At 48.2% G+C, this 22,758-nt stretch overlaps 1 protein-coding gene across 1 annotated transcript; it reads left to right on the forward strand.

Moving 5' to 3' along the window:
* Positions 1-141: 141 nt before the first annotated feature.
* tet1 (tet methylcytosine dioxygenase 1) lies at positions 142-22,262 on the forward strand. Its single transcript, XM_029174981.3, has 12 exons — positions 142-280; positions 838-2,991; positions 13,955-16,112; positions 16,490-16,580; positions 17,283-17,376; positions 17,483-17,691; positions 17,780-17,930; positions 18,176-18,265; positions 18,344-18,481; positions 18,605-18,781; positions 18,900-19,044; positions 19,136-22,262. The coding sequence occupies exons 2-12, from the start codon at positions 1,000-1,002 to the stop codon at positions 20,164-20,166; spliced, it is 6,276 nt and encodes a 2,091-aa protein (XP_029030814.1). The 5' UTR covers positions 142-280; positions 838-999; the 3' UTR covers positions 20,167-22,262.
* Positions 22,263-22,758: the final 496 nt, after the last annotated feature.

Here is a 22,758-nt window from a genome sequence, read left to right on the forward strand (position 1 = left end):
CTGAGCGGGGCTGCCCTGAATGGACTGACATAAGGGGGATTTACATTTCCACGGATGTCGCGCTCGGCACGAGCTACTCGGTGCACGTTCCGGAAAAAAGAACAGCAGCTATTGGCGCGTTCATGTCGGTGCTCGTGTCACGTCCATGTGTCCCCGTCGTGAGAGGATTAAAGTTGCCAGCAGTCTATATTTGCCGAGGACGGGAACCAATACAAGGTCTCGCTGTGTCGCTGGAGCGGAGTATTATTAGCAGTTCAGACAGTGCAACTGTCTCTCTGTGGTATGTAAACCATTTGAGCCGCGGGCCCGTGAATAAAAACCGGACGCGTCGCAAACAATCTGTACGAAGGCGAGCGCAGAGGTTTTACACCAATGCGGCGCGTGTAACGACAGAGGTCAAGTGCAAAAATAATAAAGAGCGACGGTGCGGCCGTTTTTTACGCCGTAATAACCCCCTCTTCCGGCAGCCAGCGAGGCGAAAACAGGATCCGACCTCCGACCACAGCCCGCTGCCCTTTAAACCGTTAGAGTCACGTTTTTCATTGTGCAAGCGCGTCTGCGCGGTTTTATCCGGCTCTCCAGACTCAGCCTTTGTCGATAGATTGAATTTTCTTTGTTTACATCACGCTAGAGCACATGGCCGTCTGACTATGTAGTTGAAAAGAAGCAGAAGTGCAATTTCCTCGAGTCCAATAGGTCCAGATCTAGATGTCTAGATCGCATAATCGTGTTATTAGACATCACATTGTTCTGTATGTTTTTAACGTGTCTTTTGACCTGTCATTGATAAGACATTTAAAGGTTCTGAGGCTTGTATTTTTTTTAATTTTTTTATAGGTCATGCACTGCAGCTATAAAAGAATCCTGTTTCACACGTCAAGAGTAAACACTAAGGGAGAACCTGTTTAAAGATAAAAAACACTGTGCTGGGGAAGAAGATAAACGATCATCAGGCTCTCATGCTGGCTGCCAGAAACCCTCCCTTCCACGCCCCCAGCCATGCCTGCTACGGCCAAACCCATCAGGAGGCAGACACCCGCTCAGAGGAAAAACGCCCGGAGAGTGGTCAGCGCCAAGCGGCAAACGTGTAACTCCAACAAACCCCGAGGAAGAGCAACAGCGAGGCCCCAGAAAACACCCAAAGAAGAACCCAAAAGGTCAGGCACCAGGGCCAGGACGCACTCCAGTCAGAGCCCGCGGGGCAGGGAATTCAGTAAGCCTGTGGATCCGGGTCCTGGGAGGTCCCCAGCCAGGGGCAAAGCTGCTGTCAATGCAGCAGGGTCTCCAAGACGTCGACGACCCAGCACCTTGTCCGACGCCTGCGCAGAGTTAGAAGAGCATCCAGGGCGAAGGAAGTCGCCCCGGGGCACGAGCCTGTCCGCCGCTCCCCGCCAGCCTTTTGAAGCCCGCAGTCGAGGGAAAACCAGCATCAAGAGACGGGAAGCATCGCAGCCCCGGAACACCAGGAACCGGCCCTCCACCGGCACCCACGACTCAGCCGCCAAAGACGAGGGGAGCGGGGAGAGAGAAGAGAAACCGGACCCCTGCAACGCTGAGGAAACCCCTCCGGTCTCTCTAAAAACTGGAATCGGAGATCGTAGTGCGGCAGTGACCAACGCTAAAGAGGACAGGCCTCTTAAAGCAGACTTACCACCGTGCAACAACACACTGGAAGACTGTGGGCACCACGGCTGTGACAGCATTTCACGCCTGCGAGATGAACAGACCGGAAGCCATGACGGTGAAGGGGATGTAACGGGTGGGAGCGGGACCCCTGGTTGTGAGGACGCGTACAGACAGGCAAAACTCTCCAATGAGCCGCCTCCTCCTCCCGGCTGCGGCCCAACAGGGGTGCAGGGCAGCGTGGAGGGAAGGGCAGCTTCATCCATCCTCACACGTGAGCTCGATCATGGCAAGGAGGACGACGCGTTGGAATCCAAAGAGAACAGAACGGGTGGAAGTGCGATGGTTGTTACTGGGAAAAAGGAGGAGAAAGAAATGGCTGAACAGCGGCGTGGCTGTGGGGGCGAAGAGGAAAAACAAAAGGAGAGCAGTGTCTCCATCGCTTCTGCTGACGCTCGCTGCACCTCAGCCTCTGACAAGGAAGTGACGGCACAGTCGCGCTCACCTGTACAGGTGCTACCGCTCTCCAACGCAGCTACCTCAAATCCCACCAAAGCCACCTCCACGTCACAGTCCCAATTAGAGGTTCTGAGGCAGGGCCCGGCGGACATGCAACCTGCAATTTATGGTGCTAAACTACAAATCCCAGGGTCCTCAGCCGTCCCCGACGCAGCCCTAAAGTCAGAGACGGTGCTGGTGAAAAGAAATACGCCGGTTATTGTTCACAGTGACTCCCTCAAACCCAGGATCTTGAGGGATTCAGACAAGGGGGGGCCTCAAATGCTGCAGAGCCCAGAGATCCCTTCCCATCAAAGAGAAAGACAAACCCACACAGAAACGGAGACACACACCAAAGACAGGGAACCCACTCCAGAAGCATTGGAGCGCCACAGCCAGAGAGGCTCACCTCTGCTTGTGTCGTCGCCAGCGCCGCCGTCGGGAACCGGTGCCCCTGCGGTGGAGCGCGGTCCGAACCCCGCAGACGGCAGCATTGTGGGAGCAGCAGCGGAGCTGGACCAGGTGCCAAAGATCCCCACTCCTTCCCTGGACAGCAGCACCACCTTCTCCTGCAGCTCCGAAAGCACGCGCTCCTCGTTCACTTTGGACACCGAGTCAGAGGCCGGCTACGGGGAGCCCGGCCCCCCGGTTCCGCCCGTGCCCCCGCGGTCCGGCCCGAAGGCGCAGAGGAGGGAGAGGAAGAAGCGGAGCAGGTGCGGGAAATGCGAGCCGTGTCTGAGGAAGATTAACTGTGGCCAGTGCAGCTGTTGCCTCAACCGCAGGACTGGCCACCAGATCTGCAAGTTGAGGAAGTGCACAGAACTGAAGAGGAGAAGCCCTTCATCTCCACTCACTATCTCTGCTGCACAGGTAAGGCCGTTAGGACACGCTCACACTATTACTCGCTCGTTTGCATGTGGCGCTGGGTTCATTTCCACAACAAGGTCACGTTGGATGATCTGAGTGGGACTGAATCTGTGCTCCACAAACAGCTGATGGGATGCGGCCGCGTAAAGAGGCTCTCACCATCTGACGGCGCTGCGTTTGATCTCCTACTTGTAGCAGCGTCGGGCGAGTTGAACAAGGCAGGCGGTTGAAAGCGAAAAGTATCACTTTCACAACTGACTTAACGTTCGGGTGGGTTCCTGTTGTGCGCCGGCTGGTAAAAGTGGAAGTGCTGCCGCGTGCACGTGGAAAGCGAGGCGTGAACGGGCGCATGAGTAAAGCGTTGATGGTGTTCTGTGTGCGACCGGATGGTCACACATGACCGACAGGAGCTCGGCATGTGATTGGAGTCTGTTCAGTTTGTTAGTGTGTGTGTGTGTGTGTGTGTGTGTGTGTGTGTGTGTGTGTGTGTGTGTGTGTGTGTGTGTGTCTTTGTGCGTACTAGCCAGATAATAAGGTATTTTATGGGTTACACATGGCACCAGTATGTGTGTGCATGCTTGTGTGTGTGGGGGGATGGATAGGGATGTAATTAAAGCCAATTTGTGCCGGATGTTTTTGCGCAGTGGTACTGAATGGCTTCGTGAATGCATATTTGAGGAGAGGACCCAGTAAAACAACGAACACTGGGGACAGAATGGGTTTAGATGGAATATTTTCCTCTCTTGGCCTTCTCCCTCCCAACGAACAGACACAGGTTTATACTGGATCTATATTCACCACTTGTCCAGACAGAATCACGCAACAGTCAGGCAACAGTTGGATTAAATAAACTTTATGACTAGTTTATATATATATAATAAGTATATATATAAGTCGTGCCACTTATTAGCCATTTTTCCAGCTGTTTTAAATTTTGATTATTATCATTATTGGTAAACAATGCAACTACCTTCCCAGAAAGGTGAATCTAGCAATTAGCAGGTGAAGGAAATCCAGCATCCCCTGCACTTCCTCTGCATTACCCCTGTAGCAGCTGCAGCAGCTGAAGCTCCACGTCCATGTGTGTGGTTCAGTGGCGTCTGTGTAGCAGGCGGAGGCGTGTGCCTCGGGTCCACGCGGGTGACGTGACCACATGTGCACGCACGCCCGCCGCGGCCGCCAAGTGACGGCGGTGGCGGTAGCAGATCAGGGCTGGTTACATAACACCTGCTTTACGAGGAGCAAAGGCCTCGGCGCCCTGTGGCTGAGTGACGCGGGGAAGATCAGGCCAGACATTTGGGAACGCATTATTTGGATTACACCGAAATGTGGGTCATTGTGTGTTTGTGTGTGTTTGGATGCAATGCGTTTATTTCCCATTTTACAAGCAATTTCTGTTCTTTTGAAGGTTTACAGTAACACTGTGTTTACATTATTGACAGCTTGCATTAAATTACAAGGTGTGTCTCTGTTTTGTCTCCGTTACCATATAACGCCTGTGTTTGTGGTTTGAGAACAGGTTTGGATTCAGTGCAATTGCAAGGTTGAAGCTAACTCTGTCAGGGTTGATGTTCTCATGTTATGAAGCAAGTCCTTAACACTATCCTTTATTTAATTTGCCCATGTGAAGCCAGTGGAGCGAGGTTCCCTCCAGACTGTAATGACACTTGGGCGCCGGGGTTACTTTGTCTGCACTAGTGTGAGTAATATGTTAGCACACTTACTGGCCAGTCTTGCTGATCAAGCTCACACACCCTTCCCATGAATGTGTCTTACTCCATGGGATTGTGCAAAAAGGGGCAGAGGCCAGAGTGGAGTTCATGTAGTGGCATGTGGATTCTGTTCCTGGTTTTGCTGCTGGAAAGCTGCTGGTTTCAAGTTGGTTTCTACGGGAAAACAGCAGGGAAATGAGCGGCATGACTCCAAATACAAATAGAAGGGTTTGATTTGATTGTGTGTTTTTACAGTGAGTGTGGTGTACAGTGAGAGTGGAGCGGATGGTTTCACTCAGGCCCCCTCGCGGCCTCAAGCTGCACTGGAATGTGAGGACAAAGCTTGAACCTGGCTACACACACACACACACACACACACACACACACACACACACACACACACACACACACACACACACACACACACACACAGACTATCCATTAATTAATTATTACTCTGAATTAAGTAAGTATTTTGTTATTATTGATGCAAGAAACAGCACCCTGCAGTTCAGACAGTGCAGAAACTGTGGCTTTGACTGAAACAGTCTGGACTTGTTTAGAGCCTTAGGCCTCGTAACTGAATTACCTTTTTATGGACTGACAATAACATAACCATGATCAGCATCTGAGGACGTGACCCCTTGTACACCTCATCCTGTGCTTTCGGTTACAATGGATCTTATTTGACAGATAATTCTTCCTGTAGCATATTCAGATATTAATCTGCATATGCTCATTGACATGCATGGTTCGTCCATTTGTCTTTGGTGGAGATGAGCACCGTTAACTAGAAGCCACTTAGGTTTTCTATTATATATGTTAGTCAAATGCAATGACAGCACTTGCTAATAGTGTCTTAAGTTGTGCTGCTCACTCACAGTATTCATCAAGGCCGTGCTCCTGGTGTGGTATATTTAAGGTGAGGTCAATGTGCAATGATACTGTAATTACATAGCTTTTACTTCAATCCATCCGTGGACTGAATGCTTTTTATGCGTAACAACCTGCTTCCATGCAGCTAGCGCGCCCAGCGCTGCTCCTCCCGTGAGCTAATTTCTACCTACACCTCTTCCACTCCCCCTCGTTTTGCTGCAGTTCATTTGCCAGAGGAGTAACCCAGCTGAGGTAACACACGTATCAGGAGAAACACTTGGCAGTCTCTCAGACAGCACTCATAGTAGGGAGAGCAGGAAACCTCCAGCTCCCAGCGGTGACAGTTGGCTTTGGCATCGTAGCAGATATTCAGTGTTGTGTGTGTGTGTGTGTGCGTGTTTGTCAACGACCTGTGTTTGTGTTTAAGGTAAGTGTTCACGCGTACGCTTCGTGTCGTGTATTTCTTATTATCCCATTAGCTGCTGCTCAGTTATTCATGCAGCAGAGGTACTGTGGACTCGGCCTCCCCCCATCCACACACAGCACTGGAGGTCTTCGGGCGGTTGCCATGGTGACCTGATTGTCTGGTGCTGACCTTTAACCCGCCACGGTTGCGGTTGTCTGACGGCGTATTCTCAGGGTTGTTACGAGATTAGTGGAGATAACCACTGGGCGCAAAACTATTGTGGGTTTGAAGCTTTGAACTTAAAAACTAAACTGAGTTTAGGTAAAGAGGTTAAACTCTGCTGATCAGGCTGCTCATTCAGAAGAATAAACCTTCCTAAACAATTTACAATCTGTGACTGCTTAGTATCAAACTATGTTGATTATAATATCAGATCAATTTATACAATGTGGTAACGATATTAGACATTCATAATAAGAAATTGACTCTAGTCATTTCCAAACTACAGTGAAAACCAGAACTAAAACCAGAAGACAACTACTCCGATATAAACTATACTGCAATGTCACTCAGATTATGAAGATGAAATTGAACAGCTTACTGCAAGGTACAAAAAAGAAAGATAAAAATAAACTTTTGTGTATTTTGAAGTGTCCCATCTGAGTGTGGTGTGTCACTCCAGTGTGTGTGCCAGTGAAGGAGGAGTCATCTCTTTCCTCCACATCCACGTGGGCACGGCGGAAGGACAGCTGCACATCCACACACGCCTTTTTCTTTTTTCCTCTCCTTATTACGTAAGCGTGTGGGACAGAACGGGGCCAAAGAAGCGATTCGTGAAATGTCAGAGATGCTGCCAACATTTCACCAGAGCCAACTCATGACCAAACACAGTGGGTTGTGCTTCATCCTTCCCATCTTCTTCAACTCTGCTTTGTGGCTTCTTCTTTGGTTAACCTGGTTCCAGCAAATCAAATCTAACACAACACTGAGACGCTGGTATCTGTAATAACGGCCGGCTTTGGTTGGTCGCCCAGAAAAAAGACCAGGTTAAAAGCTTACATCCAACCAGACACAGCAGTTTAATGAAAAGGGACTCAAACATTGTCTGTTTGCTCTAACACACATTCAGCTGTCAATCATTTGCAACTGATGCGTTATGTGTGTTCCTTCTTCAACAGCAATGCGGGGTGATATTATTGTATGGTAGTAAATGTGCAGTTTATTGAGGAGAGGTTTTAATCCAACAAGAGATTTGTAAAGTTAAGTGTTGATATCATTAGGGCTCCACTTCTAAGCCTTCTTTGCTTCTTAGCATCTGTTGTGAGGCTCTAAGTCCTGGGATAAGCTTTGAAGTCGTGCCACTTGGTTTCTCTGGGTGAAAAGAAATCCTCACTTTGCCCCCCAAAAGAAATGCCACTCAAATCCGAGCGAGGGCACACAATGGCCTCCTGGAGGAGCCCGAGCATGTTTGTGCATCAGCCTGACCTGCCTTTAAACGCATATGGCTCATGCATCTGAATCATTAGTTATCTTCTGTGTGTGCAGTCACTTTTTATTGCACCACTGGAGTTTGCACGGATCCGTCTGCAGAAACGTGTGTGTGTGTGTGTGTGTGTGTGTGTGTGTGTGTGTGTGTGTGTGTGTGTGTGTGTGTGTGTGTGTGTGTGTGTGTGTGTGTGTGTGTGTGTGAGCGTATTCCGTCATGTGGCCAACCTGCTTACTCAGCATGTTGCGCTAGCACAAACTTAAGAAAGCCTTTTCCTGTCCTATTGTGAGTGGGTCTGGGGCCCCCACTCTGCCCTGCCAGCATAGTGTTTGTGTGTATACTTGGGTCTGTGTGTGTGTGTGTGTGTGTGTGTGTGTGTGTGTGTGTGTGTGTGTGTGTGTGTGTGTGTGTGTGTGTGTGTGTGTGTGTGTGTGTGTGTGTGTGTGCATGTCTGTCAGTGTTTGCATAAACTGAATGAACCCGCTCACCCCCTCTGTCCTTCCCAAGGTGAACGCTTGTGTTCACATGTATATAGCCCCACTGACTCTAAAATACCCAAATACCCAGAGTTGATGATCCCATATGTGTCTGCAGAGACGTTGAGTCCACCGAGCGAGTCGGTTGTTACGGAGGCACAAGTAAAATACACAAACGGAGAAAAAATTAGCAACATGTAGAAGTTTTACAGCTCAGCCCTCCTCTGGTTGAAGGGCTGGGGGTGTAGGCATCGGCGCGACGACTTCATTCGTGCTGACCAACCGCTGCTGTCCTTAAATTGAGCACATGTGGGTTTAGGGTGTGGTGTGGACCGGCGCACGTTTCCTTCCCACAGTGGGCTTGTAGCGTGTTACATAAGCCATTGTTTACGTGTGTGAAGTTCTTGAATGTGACTCCATTGTGTCCTTAAAATAGTCGGGTGCGCGCGCGTGTGCGTGCCTGGTATGCGAGTCCACAGATGTTCCCCTGGAAAAGCCAGCGCGGTGATATGTGAGCAGCCTCTGGGGTCTGCACGGCGCTGCCTGGAGAGAGAGCCCAGACTTCACGGTCCGTCCTGCAGAACTCCACATGCTCTGCACATGATCTGCGCTGAGGTGTTTGGGTGTGAGCGGCCGTGGGCGCTCATTGCGTTCGGGGTGTCGCCGCCACATTCCGCTGAATGACAAGTGGAGAGGCAGAGCTTCAGAAGAAAAAGAGAAGCGCTGGGCTTCGTCGCAGATCTGTCGCTCCCATGCAAACGGCAGACGGGTTCGCGTTAGCACTGGCGCTAACGACAGCTGCTGGCACGGGCCCATCACGGAGCCGGCCTCCAGATGTGTCAGAGATGCTTTACAACCCAGTGCGTTGCTGTACTTCACTTGCCCGACTACCTCAGGGTGATTAATGTCCAGACTATTCAATCCTAATGAGAGCTGGGCAGCTCATTAAAGGGAGAAAAACAGATGGGGCTGGAAAGGGCCCGAAAAATGTTGGTGGATGTGGTTTTTGAATGAACCAGTGGAGTGAATGTGGGTTTTTGTAGGTGTGTGTTTTACTCCAGCGTGTTTGTTGTTTAGCTTTGTGTAACCTGTTAAACAGTGTAAGTGGTTCTGTGTTGTAATAACATCAAACCTGTCGGACCTGACTTTGTTTAAATGACAACTAAACCACAACAGTGGCAGTTTGTCTGAAAACATCTTATCCCCGTTTGATACCGTTAGCGTCCTAGCGTTTAGCTCCTCAGACCGCCTCCATGTGACCACTAATCCACACTGAGATCAAACACCGGGGGAACAACTGTTTTTGTAGCGTGGCCTGAGGTTTTCTGTTTATGACATTGATGGAGAAATATTATTTTGCGGGGATTGAGTGTGTTTCAACCACACACGCGCCTTGTGTACATTTCCTGTGTTTAGTCTGCGTCCGTGTTTGTTTTACAGCGCGTCTGCAACTGTCTGAGAAAATGACAAATGCGCAGCGGTGCTCCTTTCCTTTTCATACGTCCACGCTCGCTCATCGCCCACTTACTCACCAGGATGTGATACCTTTGAAGCTGTCCACGAATACAGAAAGGAAACTGAATCCGCTCGATGGCTAACGCTGTAAGTCAATGCTTAAACTCTTGCAGCATTGTTCTGGGATAAGAGATAACGTTTGCACAAAAAGACGCATGTTGGGCAGTGATAAGTTGAAAGAATCTAACTGACCGACCAACTGTCTGACACTGTTGAACCGTGCAGTTTGATAAAAGCAGCCTGGCCTACAGACGTTTTATTTTCTCTGCTGAATTGTTATTCTGGCATACTGGGTTTAATGGGCATGAGCAATAGACACGTGCTACCGCTAAACCTGTCAGTGCGACTCCATCACCTGCATTTGTTGACGATGAAGACCTCCGTGACTCTGGTTGTCTGGAGGAAGCTGCAGGAGCCTCCGCCATCAATCCCACGGCTCAGACTGGGCTCCGGAGTGTTTGTGACAGGCAGCGGCTCCGGCGGTCGCGGTGTTTTCTGTGTCCTGGCGTGACCTCGGCCACACGGTCGCCTCCGAAGCAGGAGGAGCACTTTGCTCTCGCACAACATTCATGTTCTTCACTTTGTGTTCTCCGGCCACAGTTGCTCCTTGGGGAATTGTGATGCTTGTTGTACTTTTTTCCTGCTAGATCATGTGGAATTTGGCGACATTATGCTGGTATGCAGATGACATGGCTCCTTTAAGTAGATTTAAAGAACTGATAAGCATGTGACCAACAGAGACAGAGCATTTCTTGATTTGATTTCTTGTATTTGTTTTATATCTTCATTTGTGTTGGACGTACAGAAACATCTCTATTCTGTATTATTATTATTATATGTCTATTTATTGTTGTACTGTTTATTGTTAGTCAGTAGTAAATATCTGAGCAGCTGTGCTTGTTTCCCTCTGATCCAGATCCAGCTCGTGTGCAGTGTCCAGTCCACAGCTTGCCTCCCGTCCGTGTGCGTAGGGCTGGAGTAAAAAGCCCACATAGGGGATCCTTTGTTTAGGAGAGTCTAGGCATGGAAGATAATTTACAAGCCGCTAAGCGCCTCACGCCATTGGCCGACGCGACGCTGGCTGCGTCTGCGAACGCATCACGCGTGCGCGCGCGTGTGTGCGCGGGCGCCCGCTGTAGCACTCGGCACGGTCGCCCCAGTCATGACACCCGGGAGCTCGCCCTGCACACGGCTACTGTAGCCTGCCGTTCCCTTTGAGGCTGGAGGAGAGAATGCAAAGCAAGATGGCCACCGGCACCGTTTAGGGATACGCTGCCGTGAGTGGAGGGGCTCTGAGGACGGACGAGGTAACGGCAGACTCATCCCGGGGTCTATTGTCTGGCTGCAGATGGGACAGATACAGCAGAGCTGCTCCTCTGCTGTGTGTGCAGCTCTGCCTCTTATAGAAGCACTTTACCTTCAAGCAGGTGTTGTTATTGTCTCCAGTGAATCACCAGGATCTGTGTTTCTGCGCGTTCGTGCTCAGCTTCGCCTTTTTCCAGGTGGGAAGTAACAAGTCAGGGATGCGACAGAGGAAAAAGTCGGCGGCAAAGGAAAGTGTTTCAACACACCCGTCTCTTTTCCTGTTGCATCGTCAGTCTGAATGTCTGAATGGCCCCTTTGCTTCCCCTTTTTGTTCTTGTAGAGTTTCGGACATGTTTCTGCACCTGCTGCGTTCCAGCTGCTCAGTTGAGAAGTGGAGTTGGTGTAAACCGTGCTCCCTAACTTGTAATTTGGCAGCCTGGGCTCGTTTGGCTGCAGCGGTAACGCTATTATTATTGTGTGGTTTGTGGAACAGGTCCGTCTGTTGCTGATGTTGTCCTAATTCGTATAATTTTATAGATAATTAAGCTGTGATTCATGCTCGCACACCACAAGCCCCCTTTTTTCGAGTTCATTAGGTTTATTGGCACCTGAAAGCCCTCCTTTGTTCAGCGTTATGCTTTTTATGTGCGCCGTCTTGTTTGTTAACTGCGCGACATAAAACTCGGCGCAGACAGGAAGCGCTCTCTCAATGAATGAAGGAAACGCACACGTGTTGAGAGAAACACACATAAAACAGCCCCCCCCTCCAGCAGCCAGGAAGGAAGCGTGCTTCGGCTGCGTTGTCGGTGCTGTCGACCCCAACAAACGCAGGAGCTCTGCTCGAACGCTGACGTGTTTTATGACACACGCTGCTTTGAGCCTCTCTGGAGACTCGTGTCTTGAGAGGCTTGTCGGGAGTTGGTGACAGTCATGTTCGTTGCTAGGACGGGTCTCTAAGTGTGTGTTTGTGCACAAAGCAACCCCCCCCCCCCCCCCCCCCCCCCCCAAGTGTGTTGTGTTGATTTTTGTAAAGCAGTTCCTTGTGTCTGTGACTCAAAGAGAAACCCAACGTTCGCATTTGATGTGCAGCAGCGTGAGCGACTGTAGATCCCCTCTGGTAGACACACGCCGGGGCACAACACAAAGACACAGCCCTGGGACGTCGCACACCCAGCGCTCCCCAGAGACCCGGTGACTACATGAGAGCACATGACTCCGCATTTACATCCTGCATTAGGCTTCTTTTTGTTGTCACAAGGCTAAATGTAGTATAATTGAGAACAGCGCTGTGCTTTGATGTTGGCTTTAGAACAAGTCACACACACACACACACACACACACACACACACACACACACACACATACACACACACACACACACACACACACACACACACACACACACACACACATACACACACACACACAGGACACGCGTGTGTCTGGTGCAGTGCTGGAAGGCAGCCAGTGCTGCTTTGTCATTGAAAGCACTTTATTGTGACAGGCGCGCTGCCTCCCCCCCACCCCCCATCACCCTCCCCTTCTTCCCATCTTGCCTCCTTTCTCTTGCCCCCGCCTATTCGTCGTCGTGGTCCATTTCCACGTGCTGCCTGCAGCGGGCATCTCACCCTCTTGCACTGGCAGCGTTGTTATTGCCTCAGTCTTTGTTCCAGCTATCTGTTGCATCAGCGGCGTGTTTCTAGTAGTAAGGCACCGTCCCAGCTGTGCACGGTCGCTTGATGGATCGTGGTGGGATAAGTGAAGAGGCGTAATGTGATAAATCAGCTCCATCATCATTAATCCTGTCTGAGCTCAGTGTTATATTGATTGTGAAAAGCAACAAATGGCCTCTGCTCGTTGTAGAGCACGAGAGGATGCTCGTACGACGCTTGGGTAGGTATGAATAAGTGAAGGCTGAATAAATGATAGAAGCTGCTGACACTTTCTCAGAAACAACATTTTCTCACCACAGCAGATGTTTTAATAGTCCAGGTGAGACCTTGTGGTCAGCTGTGTGAAGATGCAATGGAAATCTCACCTTTACGTTTGCTGTAGTTCACACCACCATCATTTGTACCATGTACACCTTGTACCTGTGTCTCGCAGTAGTGTGACTTTAGGGGCAGTGTTAGTAGTTGCAGTAGTTATGCATGAGCATCTATGGATCAGGGGCCAAAGCAGTTTTACTACTGCATAAATGTTTGGTCACGGCACTTCCCTGCAGGATAGCTGCATTAGCTTAATGCTTTTAATGGACAGAGAGACAGCATGAACACGTGTAGCAGATCAACTTAAGTGGTCTGGTTTACGTTGATGCACCGCTGCGAACGTCTCCTGTTGTAAAGTGGCAACGATGGGGTTTAGTGTTTACGCCAGGTAAGCTGTGATAACGAACACATCCCCCGCTGTAGTTCTTAAGAGGAAAAAAGAAAAATATCACACACACACACACGCACACACACACACACCTCTAGTTTGTGCAAAGATCCCTTTGTCAGCTGAGTCCTGGCACATGATGCCGAGCTTTTTCATCGTTGTCACGCTGCAGCGTTTTTAATCAGACTTACAGTGCAGAGGGTTTAATTTCTGAGTGCGATGTGGGGTGAAATCCTAAAATAAGAAAGAGCTTGAACTGACGTCTGATGATCACATGCTCATTTAGGATGATGAAAAATAAAAAGGCATTTGAGTGTTCAATGGCAAACTATTATTTTATACAAGATTTTAAACAAGCCAGATTTTTATGAAAATGGTTTGTTGTGTAGAAACAAGAAGATTATTGTTCACATTCATTTCCCTCACTCTGCTCCTTATGACAGTGGTCCTCAACTATGTGTGACTCTAGGCCTGTGGTTCTGTGGCTCTCAACACTTTGCAGCTCATAGAGGAATCATGAATGTCGTCTTTTGAAGCCTTGACTGTGAACTCACATAGTTTTGTTTTTTATTATCTTTGTTTAGTTATTTTTTAGCCTTAACAGATTTTATAGGAAGCAGACTCTTTGTTTTCACATGTCATAATATTTTCCACAGCTTTCACAGTGATTGCAGCACATGCTCGTGACGTGCTGGGAAGCAATCTGTGGTGCTGTGTGCCGTGACTGTTTAGAACAAGCTGAATCACTGTACGCTGCCAGCGAGCGTTGAGTCACCTCTCTCATCGTGTTTCTTTCCCTTTGTGTCTGTCTCAGGTGCTTCCGGAAAGTGGGTCGGTAAATGGCAAAGGCAAGGCACAGATGGATGACACCCACATGGCAGCAGAGGAGGATGAGGGGGAAGAAGGCCACATACCTCAACAACCCCCCCCCCCCATCACCCACAACCTGGCCTTGGACCAAACCGGACGGCCAGCACTTAAAAACCAGCCCCGGCTTGAGCTGACAAGTGCTGCACTTCCCCAACATCTATGCTCTTCTGTAACTTTAAAAAATGGATATGCTGAGGACTTGACAAAACATAATGGTGCTAACATGACCACTGAGTCACACTCTGAGCTAAAGTCTGCGCTTAAAAGAACTATGATGGCGTCAGAGCATCATAGGTCTGTTGTAGCTCCGATCCCTAAAGAGGACATACTCAAGACGCCTCCAGTGGACGTGTCGGTTCCGCTGAAGAAGATCAAACTGGAGGATCCGTGGATGTGGCTCGGCGAGCCAGCCACCGCCCAGCTGAGTGACGAGGAGGAGGTCTGCGAGGACCCGCTGTCCACACTGGCGGCCGTGGTGTGTCTGTCTGTCACAGAGAGGAAGGGACTGGAGCAGAAGCTGTTTGGCTCACGTTCCATTTTTTGCACCATCAAAACAGAGCCCCCGGATTTGCACAAAGTCATCAAAAAGGAGCCAGAGGACTTCACAGATGACGTGTGCCATAAAAGCACTCCTGTTTGCATACAAAGGACCCCCCAACTCATCAAAAGTGAGCCTCCTCCCGATGCCTTGCTACCAAGTGTGCAGTTTTTGGCAGAGAGGAGGAATCTTAGTTTTGATCAGGCTATTGCAATTGAGGCCTTGACTCAACTGGCAGCTGTACCTCAAAGCACCCCCGGGTCCACTGAAGCTGAAAGTAAGAGTCAACGTGTGTCAAAATCTGCATTTTCCACCTCAGATGCAACGCAGCAAGAGGCTGTCCGCTACAACAAAGTTTCTGTCATCAGCTCACCACTCCACCAGACGTCCGTCATATGCCCTCCTGTGGCCAGGCAGGGGCATGTCATACAGTGCTCCCAGGGATTAGGCTTCAACACAAAGCTGTCCCAGCAGAACCTCCTAGAACCCAGGTCAGACAGAGCACCTTGGAGAGGAACGGAGCGAGCCATTGGTTCGCATGTCATCAAGTCTGAGTGCAGCCATCAGGACGCTCGAGACAAGAAGTTCCACAAAGAGCACGAGTGCGTGGAGGACAGAGGTAGAGTGGTCGGCAAAGAGAGGCGAAACAGAGACGAGGAGGAAGTGGCGGCTCAGCTGGCGGACCTGGCCTTCATCATCCAGTCCCGACACAACCAGCAGTCGGAGAACAACCCTCCCAAAGGAACACCCGTGTCGGCCATTAAATACAACTACAGCTCCCAGCTAACGCCCAGTCAGAAAAATACCCTAATAAAGAAATCCAAGACAACCCCCTCCAAGCCCAGGAAGAAGAAGATCAACGATGGAGGGCAAGAGAAACCGAGTCCGAGGACCCCTCTCTCGAAACGCATGCCGAATGGAGAGAAGCCCTACAGGAGTAGAGGCCAGAAGAATGTCTCACAAGGCAAGTCAGCACCTCAGCATAAGAGGAACCTGTTCCTTCCTCAGGCCCAAATTGACTTGAAGAGATACTTAGCTGAAGCCCAGGAGGAACGGAGGCAACTCATCTGTCACAGTAATGCACAAAACGGTGCTATGGCCAAGATCAGCCTCCCTTTAGGTCACGACAACCAGTCTACATCCCTTTCAAACGGTCTGCTCCATTATCCATTTAACAGTCATGCTGCAGGACCAGCTCATTTGTTATCTCAGGTAATTCAGCCCCTTGCAGGGCTGCAGCACAGCGCTGATCACACTACCAGCCCGGCCGATGCCCCCCTCTCCAGCGAGGCCACTGGGCCCCACGGTCTGACCAACGGCTTCTCCCAGGCTCGACAGTCCCCCCCGCCCAGCCAGCAGAGCTACTACAAACTGGAGAGGTCGGGGCCTGTCACTGTCCTGTCCACGGACGCAGAGAGGACCCACTCCGCAGAATCAACCCCATCCAAAAACAGCATCAACAACTTTCTGGAATCTCCCATGAGTTTTCTGGATACGCCAGTCAAGAACATACTCAACACACCTTCCAAAAAACTAGCCGATTTTCCATCCTGTCAGTGCGTGGGTGAGTTGGTGCTACCTCTTAATGTCTATGATGGTATCACAAGTGATGTGATATAATCAGCCCTATTTGTGTCCAAAGTTCAAGCAAAAGAAGTCTACATTTCTCCATTTCCATATTTGGAGGCTTTTGGTAACTTGTGAAGTCTCGCTCACTTCATGTTTTACTTACAAGGTCGTGGCCAGTGTCCTACATATTTCACTTATCTGACTCCATTTTCAAGAATGTCCATAATCTGGGTGTTGGTGTTTTTGTAAAACACTACCACCACCACATCAAAGACAGCCATGTCTGTGCCTTTGAAACATGAAAGTAGTTTTGTATGAAGAAAAGTTCTGCACTTGTTAAAGTTGCTGCAATTTATTTTTTCTTGCCCACAGACCAAATCGTTGAAAAGGAGGAAGGCCCCTACTACACCCACCTTGGGGCGGGTCCTAGTGTCGCCGCAGTGAGGGAGATGATGGAGATCAGGTACAGCTGTTGACAGGCTGTGTGTGTGTGTGTGTGTGTGTGTGTGTGTGTGTGTGTGTGTGTGTGTGCGCGCGTGTGTGTGTGTGTGTGTGTGTGTGCGCGCGTGTGTGTGTGTGTGTGTGTGTGTGTGTGTGTGTGTGTGTGTGTGTGTGTGTGTGTGTGTGTGTGTGTGTGTGTGTGTGTGTGTTTACAGCTAAACGTAAGCAGAGTGAGCTAGTCCACCACAGGGCTTTGGCGGAATGGGGCCGGAGACACAGCCGAAGAGTCTGTCATTAAAAGGAAGCATAGCTGAGCGAGCGTAACACGCGCACACGCCTCGGCTGCTCATATGTACACACATCACACACGGCATGTTGAAACAGGAAACCCCTAGAGCTGAGACGAGGGGCCCGTAAAGAAAGATTACTGCGCGCTTCACGCTGCTCAAGCTTTTGCAGTTCTTCAAAGACAAGCCTTCAAATCAAATTGAAGCAAGGAATTGTTCTGTACACAGGAATTATATGTATAGTAGGTTAAATACTTATATTATTATATTTATTTGTGAATTCAGATGTTAAGGACTGAAAAGTGTTGCTGGAGAATTTGTTTATTGGCAGTCACTATCAAATATTTTATGACCACTCATGTTATGTTTACTGGCATATGTTTGGTCAGTAGAACAAACCTTGGGTTTCTGTTATTCATGTTGTTTTTATATAACAGATATGGTGCCAAAGGAAATGCAGTCAGGGTGGAGGTTGTTGTTTACACCGGGAAGGAAGGAAGGAGCTCCCAGGGATGCCCTATAGCTAAATGGGTAAGTGCATGGTTTGTGTTTTTGTGTAATATTGGACTCAAGCTCATCAAACTCTTACATCCTGCTAGCTTTTCAGAGTGTTTTTAACCTTCTCGTTTCCCGACAGGTGATCCGACGTGGCAGTGAGGAGGAAAAGCTGCTGTGTCTGGTGCGCCAGAGGCCAGGGCACCGCTGTGACACAGCTGTGCTGGTGATCCTCATCCTGGTGTGGGAGGGGATCCCTCGCTCAATGGCGGACCACCTCTACCAGGACCTGACTCAGACCCTCTTCAAGTACGGCTCCCCCACCAGTCGTCGCTGTGCCCTGAATGAAGAGTGAGCGTCTCCTCTTTGGATATTTAGCCACCCAGATCTACTCTCATTGTGTTCGCTCCGTCTTATTCTACGCTTTCCATCCCCACAGTCGTACATGTGCGTGCCAGGGGCTGGACCCAGACACCTGCGGCGCTTCCTTTTCCTTCGGCTGCTCCTGGAGTATGTACTTTAATGGCTGTAAGTTTGCACGCAGCAAAGTGCCCCGCAAATTTCGCCTGCTTGGAGACTACAAAGAGGAGGTGAGGAAATCCTGAAGTACCTCATTTGTTTTTCCTGTTCCTTTAGTGAAGAGATGAACTTGTCATTATGTTTGGCTCCAGTTTCTACTGTACGTTTGTGTTAGAGCTTCTATGGCTTCGCTGCTTTCTATTTGATCAAATCTGCCAAACATTTGCCACCTAGTGGATAATGTTAGACATGACAGATGCAGCTGTAGGCAGCGGTTTCTATCAGCTACTCACCCCAAAACACTTCTTACCATTAGGAAGAGAAGGTAGAGAACAACCTCCAGAATCTTGCCAGTGACCTCGCGCCGCTTTACAAGAAACTCGCTCCTGAGGCTTTTCAAAACCAGGTATGAAACATTAAACAGCAACATCGACCTGAGTTTAGTTTGAACCCATCTCATGTGTTGTTCCCACGCCTCTGGCAGGTGGAATGTGAGCAGACGGGACAAGACTGTCGGCTGGGCAGGAGGGAGGGTCGTCCTTTTTCTGGAGTCACAGCTTGTGTGGATTTCTGTGCTCACGCGCACAAGGACACGCAGAACATGAATAACGGGAGCACTGTGGTAAGAAGAGTGTGCCTATGTCTGTGCAGCAGCATTTAAAAGCCTACTTTTGTTCCATCATAACATTGATTTGACATAGCTTTCGGTTCCTTTGAGCAACCTGTCCCGTCTCCGTGTTTTTAGGTTTGCACTCTCACTAAGGAAGATAACCGCGCGGTGCGCAACATACCAGAAGACGAGCAGCTCCATGTCCTGCCGCTTTACAAGATCTCAGACAGGGATGAGTTTGGTCAGGTCGAAGGCCAGTGGGCCAAAATCCAAACTGGTGCTTTGCAAGTTCTGTCTTCCTTTCCCCGCGAGGTGAGTCAACAGGACGGCAGCGTTTGCTGTTTATTATGCTGAATTTTGTTTCTAGCTGCGTCATCATTGTTTTAAAATACATTTCTAAATATGTACTCTTTTTTGTTGTAAATGTCAGGTACGTTTACTGGCTGAGCCGGTAAAATCAGCTCGGAAAGTAAGGCAAGAAGCTCGTCAGAAGGCTCAGGCAGAGAAACTGGAGAAGAAGCTCGGACTGACTCCTCTCACACCTGGAAAAGTAAAGAGCGAAACCCCGCATAAAGGTACTAAACCTAAGTCTGTATGTATTCTGCTTTATGTAATATGTCAACACGTATGTGTTATAACAGATAAATCATTTTGTTCAACCAACAGAGCCTCAAGGTTACTACAGCTCATACAAACTACCCCCCAGACCTGCCAGCGTTGGAAGGTATTTACCAGAGAGGAATCAGTCCACCGGCAGTCATCCTGTTCATGGGGCAGGGATCGCCCCGCAGGGGGTGGTGCTCTCTCCCAACCAGCATGGCCTCCCTGGCCTCCAGTTTGGACAGAACAGCTCAGCTCTCAGTTACAAGACAATGAGTGACGCCGTTAATGGTTATTCCCCAGCATCTGGTGACCACAGTGCTCAGTCAGAACGTATACCTCCGCACAATACCTTCGGTGACTATCCCTGTACTTTTAAAACTGAGCCCAACAAGGTGCACTGCTCTCCTCTGCGCCGACCCTCCCCCAGTGGGAGTGCCCCTCCTCCCTCCTCTTTCTCTCCTAGACCTACCTCTGAGGGCCTTTTCAGCAGGCTCAATGGACTCCACAGGCCAGAAGGAGATGGTGCAACAGAGGTCAGGGGTCACGGCCTCCCTCCGCTCTCAACTCTTCCGCTTAATCTGCAGACTACACTCATTGAACCAGAAGAGGTGAAGCAGGAAGAGGTGTGGTCAGACAGCGAGCACAATTTCCTGGACAATGACATAGGCGGAGTCGCCGTGGCGCCGTCACACGGCTCCATCCTGATAGAGTGCGCGCGGCGAGAGCTCCACGCCACCACCCCTATCCTCAAGCCAAACCGCAGCCACCCCACCCGCATCTCCCTGGTCTTCTACCAGCACAAGTCTCTGAACGAGCCAGGCCACGGCATGGCTATGTGGGATGCCAAAATGGCCAAGCGGGAGCGGGACAGGGAGGAGGAGGCTGAGAGGTTAAAGATGGGGGACAGCCCGGGGAGCAACGGGAAAGGAGCTGGAGGCGGGGGGCTGGAGGAGGAGGGGGAGGAGGCAGAGGAGACGAGGAGGATGATGAATGTTCCCACACGGCAAGCGTGGACTCTCCCGAGAGACGGAGTAATGACCGTGTCCCCTTATGCACTTACGCAAGTGACAGGTCCCTACAACCGCTGGACTTAGTCGACATGTTTTACACACACAACAGACACACAGAAATAACTCCCAACATCCAGTGCTTCTGCCTTACCTCAATCAACTTCAAACTGCTACTCTCATTTTTACGTTTCTAATATCTGTCTGTTCACTTTGCCCTTCTTCGTCTCCGCCTTCAAAAGGAGGAGGAAGACTGAAGTTTGACGGCTTTTTAACTGTGAGTCTCGGTGTCGGTTTTTAATGTAGAGAGATGGTGCTTTGAAGCATTTTAAAGATGTTTTAAAACTGGTTTTATACACACGATTAAGAACAAAAAAAGATGTGATTATTTATTCTGATCATAACGATTTCTATTTAATTCCTGGTGTAAGCCTGTTTACTGCAAGATTTCTATTATAACCTGCATTAAGTGCTCAGAATTTCTGTTTCATAATAGGACTCTATGCTCTTTAGTTCAGACAGTAATTCTCTCTTCATAAGCTGAATCTCATTGGCTTTTGCATCGGTGCCGTTCTCACTGTAACCTTTGTTAAACAAACGCATAGCATCACATAGGTTAGAGAATATTGTGCGTATATTTACTACAGATTGTCACATGTAGCATCATTCTTTTCCTTCCCCTGCCTCTTTTGGCAGATCATGAAACAAATGTACTTTGTTTTCTTTTTTTTTTTTTTTTTCATCTGGATGGTTTGTCTTTATTCACAGATATATATGGTATATTAAGAAGCACTTTTTTTATTTTCCTAAACTTAACTTGAATAGGGTCCCGTTCTATAAGCCTGAAGATGTATGTACAGACAGAGACATATGACAGTTTATCATAAACCCTGTTTTATTTTTACATTTCTGCATTAGTTTGAAATCCAAGGAAATTCTGCATAATGAGGAATCATGAAATGCTGCAACGTTGTGGTGCTTATTCTCATTATTGGCACTTAGCTTCTGCTCACCTTCTGAAAAAGGAATTTAAAAGTCTCTAATAATGCACAAGTGTAATTATGGGATTTTAAAACCTTACTGTAAACCTTTATGGTGCTAACGAGACCTGTATGTGTGTCATCTACATCAACAGACAGTTTTTATGTCCATACATAAGAATTCAATTCAAAACTCTGTTAGCCAATGCTAAATAGTTTTTTTATTTTGCCTTCTATACATTTGTTGGTAAAACTCTCAAACACACTGATAATTACCTAAGGTTATTTAAGGTGCTTGACCCTGGTGAAAACTTTGTTTACAAATGGCTTTTTACAGGGTTGCAGTCAGGGTGTTGTTGTCAACTCCTGATGAATCAGGATTTTATTCAATTATTTTACCCTTTAAATAGCTCTTTATTGTAAGAACTCATTCATGAATTTTTGCTAATGTTCACACTAAGACTTGTGGTCTAACCTTTCCTAAAAGAAACATACTTTGACTTCTTTTGGTGCTAATCTGACAAGTTGTCGAGGTAAGTGCACACTTAACGTAGATGTTTCCTGAACAGTGATGACATGGTGCTTTTTAAAACTCAACACATACTGATCTGTTTAATGATTGAATAGACAGATGGTTTTATCATTTCTCTGGATTATGGCTGTCTGACAGCAGACTAAGCTGCATTAGTATCTCACCGTCACCCATTTTGTGTTTCAAGTGTTTGTAAAACAATAAAAGCAGCGAATTGTCCAGACCAGATCCTTGTAGACTTCAAGTGTCTTCCACAGTTAACCCAGCTTCCTGGCAGTTCTCAAAAATCACAACAGACAAAGAATATAATGAATGTACAACGCATTTGACACCTCATGACAAAGTTTTAGTTGTGCATGTTTGTGTTGATTTACTGTGGGGGACATTCTCGGTCCAAACTGAAAGTCAATGAGGAGCTAACACCAACACCAGCATTCAAAAATTTGAAGACAAAAATTTTGTAAATATGTATGTGAACCGCATTGTTTTTACTGTACTGTTAATGGTGTTTAGACAATGGATGATCTTGCTTATTTTGAAACTGAATTACTGTACGTTGCTAAGTATATCCATTTTAGACTTGAAAAGAGACTAAATTTAGCATTCCTTTCATGGATGGCTGATCTCTTTCAGGATTGTGAAATAAAATCATATTTATATTTTGGACCTGATCATGATTTTCTGTCCTGATTTGCGTGTGTGTGACACACATACTGAGTGAAAGATAAAGAGAAACACTGAGCTCAAGTATTGGAGAGAAATTGAAATAATGAGGTTTATTTTAAACCACTGAGTGAATGATAGCAGAAATATTAATTTCGACACTAAATCAGACAAGTGAGATGACTTCTTACTTGTCTGATGTCTGTAGTTGCTGGCAGATCAGTTTGCACTACAGGAAAGCAGCTATCCGTGATTGTGCCAAAAGATGATTCATACCTGCCGGAAATGCATAATAAGCTTTATGGCATAAACAAAGGGGGGTTATAAATAAAGTATTGATGTCATGATATGAGATAGAGATCTTCAAACACAGCTCTTGGCAGTAGGACATGAATTCCTGTAAATAGATTTCAACTCGGATCTGGCCACACCATGGATTCAATGAAGAACTGTACTACAACACGTGGGAGTCACGTGTGATGAAGAACATGAATTATTTAATTA

The sequence above is a fragment of the Betta splendens genome, chromosome 15 (assembly GCF_900634795.4).
Source record: "Betta splendens chromosome 15, fBetSpl5.4, whole genome shotgun sequence".
NCBI classification, from domain to species: domain Eukaryota; kingdom Metazoa; phylum Chordata; class Actinopteri; order Anabantiformes; family Osphronemidae; genus Betta; species Betta splendens.

Bases quoted from the DNA above. Each gene is read 5' to 3' on its own strand.
- tet1 (XM_029174981.3), top strand. From the start codon at position 1,000: ATGCCTGCTACGGCCAAACCCATCAGGAGGCAGACACCCGCTCAGAGG. The intron at 17,377-17,482 runs GTAAGTGCATGG...GTTTCCCGACAG, and splicing joins GATGCCCTATAGCTAAATGG to GTGATCCGACGTGGCAGTGA. The intron at 17,931-18,175 runs GTGAGGAAATCC...TCTTACCATTAG, and splicing joins TTGGAGACTACAAAGAGGAG to GAAGAGAAGGTAGAGAACAA.